Consider the following 18,204-nt stretch of genomic DNA (forward strand, 5'->3'; position numbering starts at 1 on the left):
CATTGGCCTCTGCTGTCCCCATTAGAATCAAGATTTGAACTACAAAAAATCAACCCTAGCTTTTTACTCGATTGGAACCGCCTGTCCACAGACGTGGACATGGAGATTTTCCAAGTTCCAAAAGATGGCACTTATCAAACTAACTGCTTTTAAAACTATCTAAGCACTGTCTACAATCAAGAGAGTACACCTGACTTTTCTCAGAACTCGTTCTCACTACTTTCTTTTTTTTTTCTTTTTTCTTACCTTTGCTTTTTTTCATCTCCTTATTTTAGCCTTTTCTAGTTTGTAAAAACACCACTAAAAGTCACAGAAACTTTCTGAAAAAAATCGTAGATGACTTTCCAGGTCCAAAAAGCACGTTGAAACAACGAAATCTTTGCTAGATGGCGAGGCCTTTGCACAAAAAATATTTTATGGGGTGTCAACAGACGTGGACACCAGGTCCCAGGAGGTTATTTGCCTGATTGTATGCTGAGAGCAGAAATTTGGGGGCGCCTGAATAGATTTGTTTATTGAGGGTTATTAGCGAGCTAGAATCACGAACAACTCTGTAGATGATTTAGTAGGTGCAGTTCAATGCAATTGTTCGCATAGATTTGCTCTTATGAAAGAGATTTTGTAGAACCAGAGTAACGGAAATCTGTTCATGATGAGAGCGAACAGTGAATAATTGCAGCATTTCCCGGGACCATTGTTCAATAGATTCAGCCAGATCGTCAATGTTCAGCCAAGAGTTTGCTTCAATAATGTTGAAAACATCAAGTCCCTGTATGAATTATATCTGCACCAATCCCGTGGCAGCAAATGCTTTTATTTTTTCGTATGACTCCTGCCAAATACTGTAACAATAGTAGATTTTTTTCGGCTTTTCCGCAAACATTTTATCGCAATTTTTGATTATTTTAGTTAAGAGTCTTGTTTTACTTGACATTGACGGTCTACACAGAAATGATATGATTGGCGTTTTATATTGATACAAGTGCCCTTCAACAGTTCACCTGAACAACTAACCCTAGACCATAGTTGTATAAGGACTAAATAATTTCCCTACTCTGTTCAAGAATAAAAAATCAATAAAGAACCATATTGCTTGTATTATAAACAGCAGCCCTTTACAGAAAAAAAAACAAAGAAAAATACACTTTTTAAATTTATTTATAAAAATGCACTAAGCACTTAAAATAATATCACTTTTTTGCTTTTCAATGCAACATGTACAAAAAAAAATCTGCTCTAAGTCAAAAAAGATAACTTTGGTAGTGGATGGTCATGCGCCCCCCGCTGGCGGCCGACCCCCCCCCCCCCGGGCCGCGAGCCCCCCCCCCCCTTCCAAAGGCCGCGAGGCCCCCACCAAAGGTTTTAGGAAAATTTATTGGACTTTATTCAAACCGAGACTTTCCCTATGGATAACACATTCGGCCCGGTCTGAAGTTAAATAGTGACCAAGGGGGAGGGTAGTCACACCGTCTTGACAAACATAGACCTTGTCGGAGATGGTACTCATGGCAATTTTTTCTACATTTACAGTAAAGCTCCTGTAGTTGAGAGAACGAATTGCCAGCAATTTGGCTCGTGGAATTGTATTTTGAACAATATAATTCCTATAGATGTCCATGTTGAAATTCTTATCCACATAGCGCGTGGGCACTCCTTTGCAACGTTTCGAGATTTCCTCGTCGTGTGTCTGTATAAAGTACACCTTCGGACTTACAAAAATACCACTGGAAATCATGTCGCTTCCCGTTTCTGATTTAAAAAATAAAAGCTGATTTGGTGCCCGACGTTTCACTAGCTCTGGGTATAGCCCACTCCAATTGGTGTAGTCCATCCGTGAGCTAATAATTTCACCATGCACAAAATCATCAATTAGATTTGGGGTTTTTACTTTTAATAGTAGATAATCTGTGTCCCCGTAGCAGACCTCTACTTGCCTCTTTTCCGGCCACTGTACCCTAGCCACATTGTAGTAGAATTCCAACATGAGCTTTTTAGAGATCTCCAAGATCGCAATATCTGCAACAATATTTTTATTTAATACAATACGTCTTTTTTTTCTATTCAATAGTACCATGTCCACGCAAATGATTGTGAAGGAAGTGCAATTTGGATCGGCAATAATTCAAGCACATCGATTGGGATGGGTCACAACGTCACAACGATTCATATTACGAAAACTCTCACACATTTTGCCAAAAGCCGAATTCAAAATGAGCGTATAAATTTCTTTTTCGGCTTTCGTCTGTTTTTCAGAACGTTTGTGGACAGAGGTGTCAACAAACATTTGCAGCTACAGTTTTCGACTTAACTAGAGCGTTTTGTGAACCTTCTTTATGTTGAAACCGCTTTTTTACATCAATTTTAAGGTAAAGTGATGTACAACAACATATTTTTTTTCGGCAGAAGGTCAGCAATAAGTCTTTGTTTTGAAGGTGACCAATGCAATCCATCCACCTAGACTAAACACCTATTGCGGGGGCTCAAAGAGTCCCTAATCACAGGTCTATAGATGCACGGGAAACAAAATCCTTTACTGAATGGTGAATCTCGACTGGTATCTCCCCATCAATTTCAAAAAAACGTTGCGCCGGCCCATTCTTCCAAGAACTGTTGTCAATATTGGGGAAATGAGAAGCTTATGCGTAGTTGAGTCCGAATCAGGCCTTACAAGGTAGTACACATGAAGACATGACTAAGGGCTACAAATAAATCATATCAAGAAAAAATGCATCTGATTTTGTCCTTATCTTCTTTCCTGGTGTCTCAGTTTTCAAAATACGATCCCGTAGTAAAGCGTATCCACCCCTCATTGACCTTTCGATGAACAGGTGCTGATCAATGTCTGTGATTAGCCCAATTTTTTTCCCACTAATTTTTAGGATGAGATCCATCACTAGATGAGGAGATGAAAAATAATAGCCCAAATCAAGATTAAATTCCCCATAGATTTTGTCCGTATTTTTACACATAATGTCTAACAAAGTTAACACATCACTCGACAAATGCAGCTTGCAGTAGTCAAAGCCATTTTTACACCCTCCCTCTGCCCAAACTTTTTAAGCAAAACTCTATTCATCGGGGGTGCACCTACGATCATGAAGAATATCGTAAAATAATTCAATACAGGGAATAGTTTCCTCGGCAAATATCGACATGCAACAATAATAGTCATAAGGATGTATGCCCTTGACCGTCGACAAATCATATAAATCATTTGGAAATTGTTGCTTGAGAAGGGGGAAAGCATTGCAGCCGTCTTCGTTTTTCTGCACTTGAATTAATTTCCTCAATGACTTGTGGAAAAACTGTAAGAATCTAAAAAGCGAATTTTATTCGTGAACTCAATGTCGTGTTCAGCATGTTTCCACATAAATTCCAAAACAAGCAACTTTTCCGACGAATTCTTAATGAAACTAAAGCAAGTGTTGTCTATCCATCATGCTTTCCCCACAGTACCGTGACTGTGAAGATGTGCCATTGCTGGTTGTACAAACTTCAGGCTGGCGTTGGAACAGAGTATAAAAACCGGAAGAAAGAGTTGCACGTTAATTTTTAAATTACAATGATTTTGAGCACACCCTCGAACGTTACTTTTTCCCGTTGCCATGCGATCAATAAGAGGACTATGCTCCTAAACTGCGTCTTTGGGGCAGGAGCACTCCTACAAACCCAATAAATTGTCACCTTTTCTAGTTCCAGTTGCTCCTTATCTGATAATGTCATTGGGTAATTGGTGTGACGCAATCGTGAAATTGCGGCGTTTGTTGTTTTTTTAAAGACACCAATAACTTTTCCATACTACCCTCCTCATCCATAGTCAAAAAAAACTCTTCCAACTGCATTTTATTATTGGAATCGTGACGAGCATGCGCACAGGAACACGCAACTAGTTTGTGTTAATTGACTATATTTGGCCTTGATGGGTCTGATACCTCCACCAGTCTTGATTCACAGTCTAAAGATACTTTATGAGCTTGTAGCAGGAAATTTTGGAACATTTTAAATTGTAAAGTATCTTTGCCTTCTGCCGGCATTTCAATTCTTTGATTACCATGAATTTCGCAATGGCCCATGTGATCTGAGAATGTTCTTTCAATTTTAAATGAGGAAAGGCACATGGGGCAATAGAGACGCTCCCCATATTTTTTGCCTTGGGATAAGAGTCGACTTACTGCTTCAATGGAGAAAAAATTACCGTAGAAATTTGCATCTTTGGGGGGCTCATAAATAACCAAAAACCAATTATTAAAATTTTCTACCATGGGTGTCCTCACTGAATACAAAACCCCTTTTTTATTTGGTTTCTTTCCCCCATTTACAAATTCCGTGTCAAACTGGAGAACAACCACCCCCAACCCAAGATTTTCATTTGCTTTTTCAAATATGGTTATTTCTTTCAAGGACACCGGATACTTCCCCTCTAAACAGTCAAAATTTACTTTAGGGAAATTTTCTCCACCGTTACGAGCAAGGCCGTCGAGATTTTTCATTGATGAATCTGTTTTTAGTGTTTTATGGGCTGCTGCGAAAAATGCATATTTAAAGCATTGCAGCCCCGTGTCAAATTCGAAACCTTGAACTCCTCCTGTAGCCGACAAATCTGGGTGGCATTTTACTCGTCGACTACCCCGCCCTCCCCTTATAATAAAGTTTTTTTTTTAAATCTACTGAGATTCAGATCCATGTGTTCAATGTATAAAATGGTGGACCTGCTTCCCCTCTCGTTAAACGTGTCCAAAGTAGAAATTAATTTATTTACCCAGTTGAAAAAGTTGCTCTCAAATTCATTTAGACCAGGGTAAAAAGTCTGGTTGCCAGTTGAAAAATGAAAATAAAAAATTTTCCCCGGATGTCCCCTTTTGTAAATAAACTTTTTGATTTACTGATGCTTTAACCCCCCCTTGACCCTCCCATTTCTGAATCTGAATCTCTATAAGTGCTCGAATTCTGTCGATGTAGCTATGGAGAACATTCACTGGGTCTGTTAAAATAATGCCCCCGTCAATCACGTTTTCTTCAGGAGGGTTAAAATCTACCCTATATGTTTGTAAGTGACCTAGAGCAGACTCTATCAAATAAAATTCACATAGTTCATAGGATATGACACTATTTTCATGTCCTACAACCAGTCGTACTGGACCCAATTCAACAATTATAAAACCATCGTCAAAAATGTCCCCGGGAACATTAGGTCCAACAATTTGCATAAGACTGTTCATTTCTTCAACTGTAAATTGAAAATCCATGGGGATATTAAATGGCATACCTTCACTAACATCATCTGGCGCAGGACACAATTCATTTATTATAGAACTATAGTTAAAAATATCCCCGGGGCCATTAGGTTTAATAATTTGCATAAGGCTGTCCATTTCTACCGTTATAAATTGAAAATCCAGGGGGATATTAAATGGCATACCTTCAGTAATATCATCCGGGGAGAGGGGACAATTACCCATGATATTCTGAAGTCCAGGGCCAGGGAAGGCAGAAGTTTTCACAGCTTCCCCCTGAAACTAGAAAATGAATGGATTAAGTTTTTTTCTTTGACGAAAGTTTTATCACAATTATGGCACACTTTTTTTTTTAAATTTTTTTTTCTTAATTGGATTTGAATTTATCAAGCAAACACACAATAAATTAGTGAAAATAATTACGCTGTTATTTAATTTGCAATAATCATTATACTACCTCCATTAATTAACAGGTAGACAGAAAAATAGGCGGCACAGGCGCCACTCACACACACACACATTCACATACACACACACACACTCACACACGCGCGCACACACACGCACACGTTCACACACACACGCGCACGCACACACACGTACACGCTCAAACACACACATGCGAACACACACACACACACACATGCACACACACACACACACACACACACACACACACACACACACACACACACATACACACACACAAACACACACACACACATGCGCACACACTCACACATGCGCACATACTCACACTTACACACACACACACACACACACACACACACACTTTATAGTGTTGAAAAAAAATGGCGAAAAGGCTAATTCATTAACCTATAGAAAAAAGGTTTTGTTTTCTATGTGAAATAGCGATTATTTATAAAGTTAAAAAAAAACATGTTCATTTTTTTCACCCCATCCTCAAAACTCAATTCCTCCTAGAATTATTGAAACTAAATACTTGCCTCCCCCCCCCCCCCATTCCCACAGAAAGTTCAGAAAGACGCAAAAGAGTGTTTTCTTTGCTAATAAAAGCAAAGAAAGTCATAGGTATTTTTGAGAATACAGTCGACAAGAGCCACTTCATACGCACCGTCAAATTTGATGGCGGGGGAGAGTTTTGTCCAAAAATTACTTGTCGTATTCAAATCATTGTAGAGAAGATCGGAAACATTGGACATAAAAGTTACATAGAAATCATTGGGCATTGTCAATATCTTCAACACCGATCCAAGAATCAAAATCAGAGTTGTATCCTAGCTACCAAACAAGTAACTGTTTCCAAGCCTAGTGAGTACGAGTCTTTAATACATTTTCAATTCGATAGATTTTACTTTTTTACTTTTTGTAGTTCATAGTGATAAAAGCTGCGAAAAATATCTTCATCTTTTGAACCACGCAAACAATAAGCTATGGATTTATTGACTAGGATTTTTGCCACTTTAAAAATTTCGGTGGACTACAAGTAATTCCCATTTTCAAAAACATTATTTGTCCTATTAATTCGAACAGTATCACCAACATTGAATTTATTTTTCTTCTTGACAATCGTTTCATCGGAATATTGTTTAAGAAAGGTGTCAATTGTATCATGATCAGAATGATGAACTTCCGTTGGGGTTAAATTGGACAATGATCGATGAGGTCGTTGATTATAAATCAACATGATTTTATCTAAATCATGAATAAAAGCCGGTGTATTTTTCAATGTACAATATCTTGAAATTGAAAGTCGAAGAGTTCTTGTCAATCATTTGGCCAATGCAGCCGGTATTGGACGATGAGTGTCATGAAGTAGTGTACTATATGTCACTAGTATTTTTACAACATGGGGATTAAAAAATTCACTTCCGTGATCCGTTTTAATTTTTTTTATATGAATCTTGTTCGAGAATACTTTCGATGGCAAGAGAAACTTCAATGCCTCTCTTTCATTGCAAAGGAATGGCATATACATAACGACTAAAAAAAACACTGATTACAAAAGGAATTTACTTACGTTGTGCATTTTGACATTGTTGAACCTCATCTAGAGTCAGGAGATCTGCTTGCATTATATACAATCGGAAAAACGCTTTAGTTTTTCGATAATGATTGGCACGAAGTTTATAATTTCTATGCAGAGTCTAACTTGATTCATTTTTTAGATAGTCTTGTACACTTTTAGTGTGAACATCAGTAGTCTTGGAAAGAGTGGTTGGTGAACTTAAACTATCCACCTCACCAATATTTTCATAAGCACCTTTCAGAGCTTCAACTATTTTGAACGTAGACACGTTGTGTAACGTCCGCTACCCTTTTATATAATAGTTGTGGTTGGTGGTGGTGGGGACTTGATATGTCTTCAGTTTTGCCTAGCTATCAATGGTGTGCAAGTATCTTCCAAAATAGAGTTAATATGTCCTTCTTCTTCTTCATATTTCAAAGGTGTTGACAATGATGCATGTTCATTAAGTTTTTTTAGAATTTTTCTATTGCTAATAAGACTTTTGGGGAAGTTTAATGTATTTAGAAAGTTGTATAGATGAGCGTCAAATGATAATAGTCCTTTACGATTTGTAACCATATCGTAGATTAAATCAAGTAGATTATAGCTCTTGCCCTGAATTATAATCCCTTTCCCATTGCTCTCAACTTTAATATAATCTTGACCCCTTTCTATGAGATAGGCTAGGAGTCGTGTAAATTTTTCATGAAATGAGTGGGGCATTATATATACAATTTTCAATAAAATTTTATCTAAATATTCCTTCTTCGTGTAACTGCAGACTATTGAGGATATGATTATTTTTCCTGCTCAGTGGCAGCAGCAGCAGTTGCCTTCAAACAATGTGCTTTTGATTTCTCAACTCAATAAATTACGTCTTGAAGTAAAAGTAATTTTTTATCATCCTCAGTACTCTCATTGTCGAGGAATTTACTCAGATTTTTCTCAGAGTGTTCCACGTGTGAGAGAGCGAGTTCTATTGGCGTCAATTTATAGGGTTTTGCCATCTAGAGAAAACTCTTTACAAGTCCTGCAATTATGCTGCCGCCCGCAGTAAAAGAAGCTGCCGCCCGCCAGAAGAAGTCGTTTCTTTTTTAAATTCTTTCCTTTGTTTTTAGAGGCCAATGTACGTACAATGGAACGATGTTGCTTTGCCCGTTGCTTAACTACTTCTGGCAGTTGAACATTACCCTCGGTAAAATTTAAACAAAGCTCAGATATTAGATTAATGAAATCATAGTCAATACCATGTTTGAGTATGGCTTTCCTAAGCGAGGGTTTTGAAGTGCTTAGAACTGAAAACAGATGTCTATTTTCATGTAGTTTCTTCAGTGTCATGATACTGACTAATAGGTCTTTTTAGTGTTCACGGGGAGATATACTGTAATTTCATTCTCGAAAATATCTATGACTACACGTAGATCCTCCGGTGTATTTTGATTAAGATCCAGTAGGATATACCCGTAGGGTTTATTAGTTGCTTGATTGTATGCTGAGAGCAGACCTTTGGGGGCTTTTGAATATTTTTTTATTGAGAGCTATTAGAAAGAGGAAATCTCGAAGAACTCTGGAGATGATTTAGTAGGTGCAGTTGAAAGCAATTGTGCGCATACATTTGCTCTTATGAAAGAGATTTTGTAGAACCAGAGTAACGGAAATCTGTTCATGATGAGAGCGAACAGTGAATAATTGCAGCATTTCCCGGGACCATTGTTCAATAGATTCAGCCAGATCATCAATGATCAGCCAAGAGTTTGGTTCAATAATGTTGAAAACATCAAGTCCCTGCATGAATTATATCTGCACCAATTCCGTGGCAGCAATTGCTTTTATTTTATCGTAAGACTCCTTCCAAATACTGTAACAATAGTAGATTTTTTTCGGCTTTTCCACAAACATTTTTTAGCAATTTTTGATTATTTTAGTTGAGAGTGTTGTTTTGCTCGACATTGACGGCCCACACAGAAACGATCTGAATGGTGTTTTAAATTGATACATGTTCTCTTCAATAGTTCACCTGAAAAACTAACTGTAGACCATAGTTGTCTAATGACTAAATAATTTCCCTACTCCATTCAAGAACAAAAAATCAATAAAGAATCATATTTCTTTTATTAAAAAAACAGCAGCCCTTCACAGAAAAAAAAAACAAAGAAAAATACACTTTTAAAATTTATTTATAAAAAATGCACTAAGCACTTGAAATAATATCACTTTTTGCTTTTCAATGCAACATGTACAAAAAAAAATCTGCTCTAAGTCCAAAAAAAAGATAACTTTGGTAGTGGCTGGCGGTGTGCCCCCCGCTGGCGGCCGCCCCCCCCCCCCTGGGCCGCGAGGCCCCCCCCTCCCAAAGGCCGCGAGGCCCACACCAAAGGTTTTAGGAAAATTTATTGGACTTTATTCAAACCGAGACTTTCCCTATGGATAACACATTCGGCCCGGTCTGAAGTTAAATAGTGACCAAGGGGAGGGTAGTCACACCGTCTTGACAAACATAGACCTTGTCGGAGATGGTACTCATGGCAATTTTTTCTACATTTACAGTAAAGCTCTTGTAGTTGAGAGAACGAATTGCCAGCAATTTGGCTCGTGGAAGTGTATTTTGAACAATCTAATTCCTATAGATGTCCATGTTGAAATTATTATCCACATAGCACGTGGGCACTCCTTTGCAATGTTTCTTGATTTCCTCGTCGTGTGTCTGTATAAAATACACCTTCGGACTTACAAACACACCACTGGAAATCATGTTACTTCCCGGTTTTGATTTAAAAAATAATACCTGATTATGAACCCGAAGTTTCACTAGCTCTGGATACAGCCCGCTCCAAGTAGTGCATTGCATCTATGAGCTGATAATTTCATCTTGCGCCCAATCATCCATTATGTTTGGTGTTTTTGCTTTTAACAATAGAGAATCTGTGTCCCCATAACAGACCTCTTCTTGCCTCTCCTCCAGCCATAGTACCCTAGCCACTTTGTAGTGGAACTCAAACATCAGCTGCTTAGAGATCCCCAAGATAGTAATGCCTTCAGCAATATTTTTATTTAAGACAATGTTTCTTTTTTTCTATTCAATAGTACCATTTCCGGGCCAATGATCGTGAAGAAAGTGTAATTTGGATCGGCAATAATTCAAGCATATTGTTTTGGATCGGTTACAACGTCACAACGATTTCTATTACGAACACTCTCACACATTTTTCCAAAAGCTGATTTCAAAATGAGTGTATAAATTTCTTTTTCGGCTGTCGTCTGGGTTGCCTAACGTTTGTTGACAGAAGTCTCAACAAACATTTTGAGATATGGTTTTTGACTAAACTGGAGCGTTCTGTGAACTTTTGTGATGTTGAAACCGCTGTTGCACATCCATTTTAAGGCCACATGATGTTTAACAATATTTTTTTTCGGCAGAAGGTCAGCAATAAGTTTTTGCTTTGAAGGTTACCAATGCAATCCGTCCACCTCGACTAAAAGCCTATTGCGGGGGCTCAAAGAGTCTCTAGTCACAGTTCTATTGATGAACGGGAAAACAAAATCCCTTACTGAATCATGAAGCTCAACTGGTATCTCCCCCTCAATTTCAAAAAACCATCCAACCGGTCCATTATTCTCAACACTCAATATTGGGGACAATGGGGAGCTTAAGGGTAATTGAGCCATTTATAGTCATCGTAAGGTAGCGCACAATGGGATATGACTGAGGGGTAGAGAGAATTCATATCAAGGAAAACTGCATCCGATTTTGTCCCCATCTTCTTTCCAGTTGGATCATTTTCCAAGATACGATCTGCGAGAAAAACGTATCCACCCCTCATTGACCTTTCGATGAACAGGTGCTGATCAATTTCTGTGATTAGCCCGATTTTTTTCCCGCTAATTTTTAGGATGAGATCCATCACTAGATGAGGAGATGAAATATAATAGCCCAAATCAAGATTAAATTCCCCATAGATTTTGTCCGTATTTTTACACATAATGTCTAACAAAGTTAACACATCACTCGACAAATACAGCTTGCAGTAGTCAAAGCCATTATTACACCCTCCCTCGGCCCAAACTTTCTAAGCAAAATTGTAATCCTCGGGGATGCAACTACGATCGTGTAGAGTATCGTAAAACCATTAAATGAAAAAAATAAGTTTCTTGGCAAATCTCAATATGGAACAAAGATAGTGATAAGGATGGATGTCCGTGACTGTCAACAAATCATCTATATAACTTGTGAATTGTTACTTGAGAAGGAGCAAAGTGTTGCAGCTTTCATAGTTTTTCCGCACTTGTATAAATTTACTTAATGATTTGGGGGAAAATACTATTAAAGTCTAAAACATATATTTCGTTCGTATACTTAATGTCGTCTTGAGTGAAATTCCACATGAATTCCGAAAAAAGCAATTTTCCGATGATTTAGGACTAATTGCGTAGGGAAAGCTATCTATGACCAAAGTATCATCCACTATTCTATTTCTTTGAAAATGGGACACTGCTGATTGTACTTAATTTATATTATAGTGAGAGTTATGAATTAAAAACGGAATAAAGAGTTGATGTTAAAATTTTAAAATACGTGAATTGTCAGCCCACCCCCGAAATTTACTTATTACATTTGAATTGGGATCAATAAGGTGATTATGATCCTGAACAGCGTCTTTGGGGCAAGAACACCCCTAAAAACCCAAAAAATTGTCACCTTTTCTAGTGCCAGTTGCTCCTTATCTGATAATGACATTGGGTAATTGGTGTGACGCAATCGTGAAATTGCGGCGTTTGTTGTTTTTTTAAAGACACCAATAAATTTTATATACTACCCACCTCATCCATAGTAAAAAAAACTCTACCAACTACATTTTATTATTGAAATTATGACGGGCGTGCGCATAGGAACAAGCTACTAGTTTGTGTTCCTTGACTATCTTTCGTGTTGATTGGTCTGATACTTCCACCAGTCTTGATTCACAGTCCAAAGATATTTAATGAGCTTGCAGAAGGGAATATTGGAAAATTTTAAATTGTAAAGTATCTTTGCCTTCTGCCGGCATTTCAATTCTTTGATTACCATGAATTTTGCAATGCCTCATGTGATCCGAGAATTTTCTTTCAATTTTAAATGGGGAAAGACACATGGAACAATAGAGACGTTCCCCTTATTTTTTACCTTGGGATAAGAGTCGACTTTTTGCCTTAATGGAGAAAAAATTACCGTGGAAATTTGTATCTTTGGGAGGCTCGTATATAACCAAAAACCAATTATTATAATTTTCCACCATGGATGTCGTAACTGAACACAAAACACTTTTTCTATTTGGTTTCTTTCCCCCATCTACAAAGTCTGTGTCATACATGAGAAAAGCCACCCCCAACCCAAGGTTTTAATTTACTTTTTCAAATACGGCTATCTCGTTAAACGACACCGGGTACCTCCCCTCTAAATTGTAAAAATGTAGTGTAGGAAAATTTACTCTACCGTTACGAGCAAGTATGTCGAGATTTTTCATTGATGAATCTTTTTTTTATGTTTTATGGGCTGCTGCTAAAAATGCATATTTAAAGCATTGCAGCCCCGTGTCAAATTCGAAACCTTGAACTCCTCCTGTAGCCGACAAATCTGGGTGGCATTTTACTCGTCGACTACCCCGCCCTCCCCTAATAATGAAGTTTTTTTAAATCTACTGAGATTCAGATCCATGTGTTCAATGTATAAAATGGTGGACCTGCTTCCCCTCTCGTTAAACGTGTCCAAAGTAGAAATTAATTTATTTACCCAGTTGAAAAAGTTACTCTCAAATTTATATAGACCAGGGTAAAAAGTTTGGTTGCCAGTTGAAAAAAGAAAATAAAAAATTTCCCCAGAAATTCCCTTTTGTAAATAAACTTTTTGATTAACTGATGCTTTAATCCCTCCTTGACCACCCTGTTTCTGAATCTGAATCTTTATAAGGACTCGAATTCGGTCGATGTATCTATGGAGAACATTTACTGGGTCTGTTAAAATTATGCTCCTGTCAATCACGTTTTCTTCGGGGGGATTAAAATCTAACCTATGTGTTTGTAAGCGACCTAGAGCAGACTCTAACAAATAAAATTCACATAGTTCAGAGGATATGACACTATTTTCATGTCCTACAACCATGCGTACTGGATCCAATTCAATAATTACAAAACCTTAGTTAAAAATATCCCCGAGAACATTAGTTTCAACAATTTGCATAAGACTGTCCATTTCTACAGCTCTAAATTGAAAATCCAGGGGGATCTAAAATGCCATAAGTTCACTAATATCATCCGGCGCAGGACCCAATTCATTAATTATAGAACTATAGTCAAAAATATCCCCGGGGACATTAGGTTTAACAATTTCCATAAGGCTGTCAATTTCTACACCTCTAAATTTAAAATGCAAGGGGATATTAAATGCCAGACCTTCACTAACATCATCTGGTAAGAGGGGAAACTTATCCTTGATACCTAGGGCCAGGTAATGCAAAGGTTTTCATAGCTTCCTCCTGAAACTAGAAAATGAATGGATGAAGTTTTGTTTCTTTGACAAGTTTTATCACAATTATGGCACACTTTTTTTTATAAATTTTTTTTTCTTAATTGGATTTGAATTTATCAAGCAAACACACAATAAAATAGTGAAAATCATTACGCTGTTATTGAATTTGCAATATTCATTATACTATCTCCATGAATTAACAGGTAGACAGAAAAATAAGCGGCGCATGCACCGCTCACACACACACACACACACACATGCACACACACACACACGCACACTCACACACACACACACGTTCACACACACACACACGTTCACACACACATGCACACACACATACACATGCACACACACACACAAATACACACACACTCACACACACACACTCACGAACACACACACACGAAAACGCAGACACACACACACACACACACACACAAACACACCCACAGACACATACATGCGCACACGTGCTGAAATATTCTTACAGTTTGAAATTATGTTTCTAACCCCTTAGCCTATATTGTATTAGCCTATAAGTAGTCAGATAGAAACGCGCTGAAGTCAGATAGAAATGCGCCGCGGAAACAAATTATAGGACGTCAGAATTTCTACTTAAAAGATTATTAATTTTCTCATATCATTCGATGGATTAAGCTAAACGAAATAATTTAAAAATATTCAGAACCAGCACTCAAATACAATTCTGTTGATATGTATATTGAAAAATTTACAGCCCTTGGATCAAACATAGGAAATAATGATATGGAAATATATGCCATTCAATCATTATATCGATATTGAATTTGCACTATCTCAATGAATTATAAAATAGACGTGGCACATGCACCGCTCACACACACACACACACTTGCGCACACACTCACACATGCGTACACACTTGTGCACACACTCACACACACACACACACATGCACACACACACACACACACATGCGCACACACTCACACATGCGCACACACTACACACACACACACACACACACACACACACACGCACACACACTTTACAGTGTTGAAAAAAATGGCGAAAAGGCTAAATCATTAACCTATAGAAAAAAAGGTTCTATTTTCTATGTGAAATAGCGATTATTTTATAAAGTTAAAAAAAAAACATGTTCATTTTTTCACCCCATCCTCAAAACTCAATTCCTCTTAGAATTATTTCAACTAAGTACTTGTCTCCGCCCCCCCCTCCCCCAGAAAGTTCAGAAAGACGCGAAAGAGTATTTTCTTTGCTAATAAAAAAATGCATTATATTCAGCTATCTCTGAGGGGAGCAGAGAAATTTAAAACAATGGTCGGGGGGCAGGGGGATTAACATTTTAACATCTCTGACGTACACTTTTAAAATGTTGAAAATGGCAAAAAGGCTAATTCATTAACCTATAGAAAAAACGGTTTTATTTTCCATGTTAAATAGCGATTATTTTATAAAGTTAAAAAAAACATATTCATTTTTTTTTCACCCCATCCTCAAAACTCAATTCCTCCTAGAATTATTTAAACTAAATACTTGCCTCCACCCCCCCCCTCCCACAGAAAGTTCAGAAAGATGCGAAAGAGTGCTTTCTTTGCTAATAAAAAAATGCAATATATTCAGCTATCTCTGAGGGGAGCAGAGATATTTAAAACAATGGCTGGGGGCTGGGGATTAACATTGTAATATCTCTGGCATACACTTTTACGGTGTTGAAAAATGGCGAAAAGAAAAAACTTAAAAAAAACAAAAAAAGTTGGATAGATATAGGTAGAAGCTACAGGTGAAAAGACTCGCATAACCAAATTCAGATTGGTGTTGAATGCCTTACGTGTCCTGCGTAGATTCGATGGCAATGTCACTGGCTCTTACAGATGAGCCAGGGCGATTCCCAATCATGTGAGCAACCATCCATTCTCTTTTCAGCTTTCTACCTGGCTGCATAGGAGTTGGCACTGGTGGGTTTTGGGCAGGCAACGCCGGTCTGGAATAGATATGAGTGGCCCCCAATGGACCGCCTATCTCCACTTGTTATATTGGAGCAACGCCGTTAGTCTTAGCTCTCTTTTCCAGGGAAGAGTAATTGTAGGAATCCTCTTCCTTAAAAAGAAGGCAAAATTTAGCATGGAAAAAACAATTCCCTTTTTTTTACAGAAGAGAGTCTCTCTCAAACTCCGTAAAGCTATTTTAAAATGTATAAGAATTATTTATTTAACAGAAATCATCGCTTTTTGAATGGCCACCAAGTAAAGAAAAAATCACATAGAATGTGGCATCGTTCCATCTTGCCCCCTATCAATTCTGAATTCTTGACTAGAATTATAAAAAGCCCCCGTCCTAATCACCAAGCTTTTGTTTTCAAATACGACGCGTTTTGAAGTTGGGTTCCAAAAAAGGATCCTTTTCAATAATTATAAACACAGATAGTTTTAATCTCTGTGATAAAATGAGCGTGCGAAGCCTGTTCTTCAAAAGTGACCTTTTCTTTTAACACAGAAGCTTATATTTATATCGTAGAAAGATTTTCTATAACTGTAAAAATATACATTTTTTAACTGAGTTAATTTTTCTACAGAGCAGGGTGGGGATGGTTTTTGTTTACATAGAGGAAAAAAGCATACTTTGCATTTTCTAACAAGTATACTACTGTATGGTTTTTTTTTGTCTGGGGTGGGGGGAGGGGGGTTAAGTCCCCCTGAAATTTGAATTTACTGGTAAAACGATTTTTTTTTAAATAAAGAATGAAACTGTACTCATATTGAAAAAAGAAACATCCATTGTTCCAAAGTTAATAATAATAATCAGTGTACTATGTACGATATGTTAAAACATAATGGAAATTAAATTGTAGTGCATGAACATTTTATACGGAGTTTCAATGACGAATTGTTAAGCAGTTCTCTGATTGGCTGCCTAAAAAACAGGTGTCAGCTCGAAAAAACCAGTCCGGTTGAAAAACTTGGAGTTGAAACAAATTTTTTTGGGGAGTTCCCGTTCACCCTGCTATCTTTTTTGCAATGTTTAGGAACAGGAGGGGAATCCCCACTCGTTTGGAATGGTACCAACGGAGCTTAAGCAAATATCACTTAGTTTCATAACGTGTTTAATAACGTGTAGAGGTCCCATAGAATAACAATGGAAGGAACATATACCAAGCAAATAACATGGGAATTGCTATGGCACCGAGCAAATCCAGACGAAGCATTCTACTAATGATTTGTCATGTTTTTTAGTTCAGTCTGGCTCGAGCAACTTGGCTCTGTCTATCACAAGGCAACCTCGTTGAAATGATTTCGGGATGCTGGATTGCATATTTTTGTAGCAAGGTACAGACCATAGTGGTTGTCTTTTAGATTGCTTATATTTAGAGTCCAACTATGACTCAGGAATAAACTTAATGCACAATGATAATGATTTCTTAACATCCATCTTGGAAGTTCCCAAAAAATTTTCTCTGCCATTAAGTATCATTTGTTTTTTCTTTTTTTTTGTATAGGAACAAGACAAGCGATAAACTGGCTTGATAACCATATGAAGAGCAATGGTTTCCCTAAACCGGAATATGTGTGTGTCAAAAACAATCCTGAAATAGAGTGGACAGTGACATGCAAAATTGGTGAAGATCTTTCTACTTCAGGTATTTTGATCATCTTCTTTTTAAAAAGAAGTACGAATATTACCTTGTCGTGCCCCAGAAAACAGAGCATTAATAATGTTTCTTTAATTTTGCAGGAGAGTGATTCTAAAGTTTTTCCAGGATTTAGCGTATCGAACCAAAGGTCCTAGAAGATTAAGAGAGGGCTCTTTCAAACAAAAATTATAAGTGGTTGTAAGCTTTCATCTACAAATATTTGGAATGGTTTATTTTTTGCCAAAGAAAGATCATAGATGTGTTTTTTTTTAAGGGATGATTTTGGCTAACCAAAGGTCCTAGAAGGTTGGGAGTGAGGTCGTCCCGGCCCCCCCCCAAAAAAAAAAATTAAAATGTAAGTGCCCTTTTAAGTGACCAGTCATAATGGAGAACAATTGGACTCCTTCCCGTGTCTTTTTTCTCATAAGAAATCCGAATTTAATCTTTAGATTATTTTTTGCCAAAGAAAGATCATAGATGTGTTTTTTTTTCCAGGGATGATTTTGGCTAACCAAATGTCCTAGAAGGTTGGGAGTGAGGTCGTCCCGCCCCCCCCCCCAAAAAAAAAAAAAATTAAAATGTAAGTGCCCTTTTAAGTGACCAGTCATAATGGAGAACAATTGGACTCCTTCCCGTGTCTTTTTTCTCATAAGAAATCCGAATTTAATTTTTAGATGGTCATTTGGTTCATCATAATTGAAATATGACCCCCCACGGTCCCCTATGGAAAAGGCTTCAAGTTTTGAAATTTGTCCATTGTTTATAGATAGTTTTTGTTACTGGGAATAATACGAAGATTTCAAATATTTTTTCTATGGGGGGGGAGGTTCTCCTAGGGGAGAAT

The 18,204-nt window shown here is 37.5% G+C and overlaps 1 protein-coding gene across 1 annotated transcript in view; it reads left to right on the plus strand.

The window, feature by feature from the left end:
- LOC148948981 (uncharacterized) overlaps positions 1–18,204 on the plus strand; it is a 121,596-nt gene that overhangs the window by 66,053 nt on the left and 37,339 nt on the right. Inside the window, exon 6 of the mRNA XM_089094160.1 lies at positions 17,226–17,366. Coding sequence (XP_088950286.1) covers positions 17,226–17,366 — 141 coding nt within the window. The remainder of the gene's footprint in view (positions 1–17,225; positions 17,367–18,204) is intronic.

The sequence above is a fragment of the Artemia sp. Qi Xiang Cuo genome, chromosome 9 (genome assembly GCF_049724085.1).
Source record: "Artemia sp. Qi Xiang Cuo chromosome 9, ASM4972408v1, whole genome shotgun sequence".
In the NCBI taxonomy this organism is placed as follows: domain Eukaryota; kingdom Metazoa; phylum Arthropoda; class Branchiopoda; order Anostraca; family Artemiidae; genus Artemia; species Artemia sp. Qi Xiang Cuo.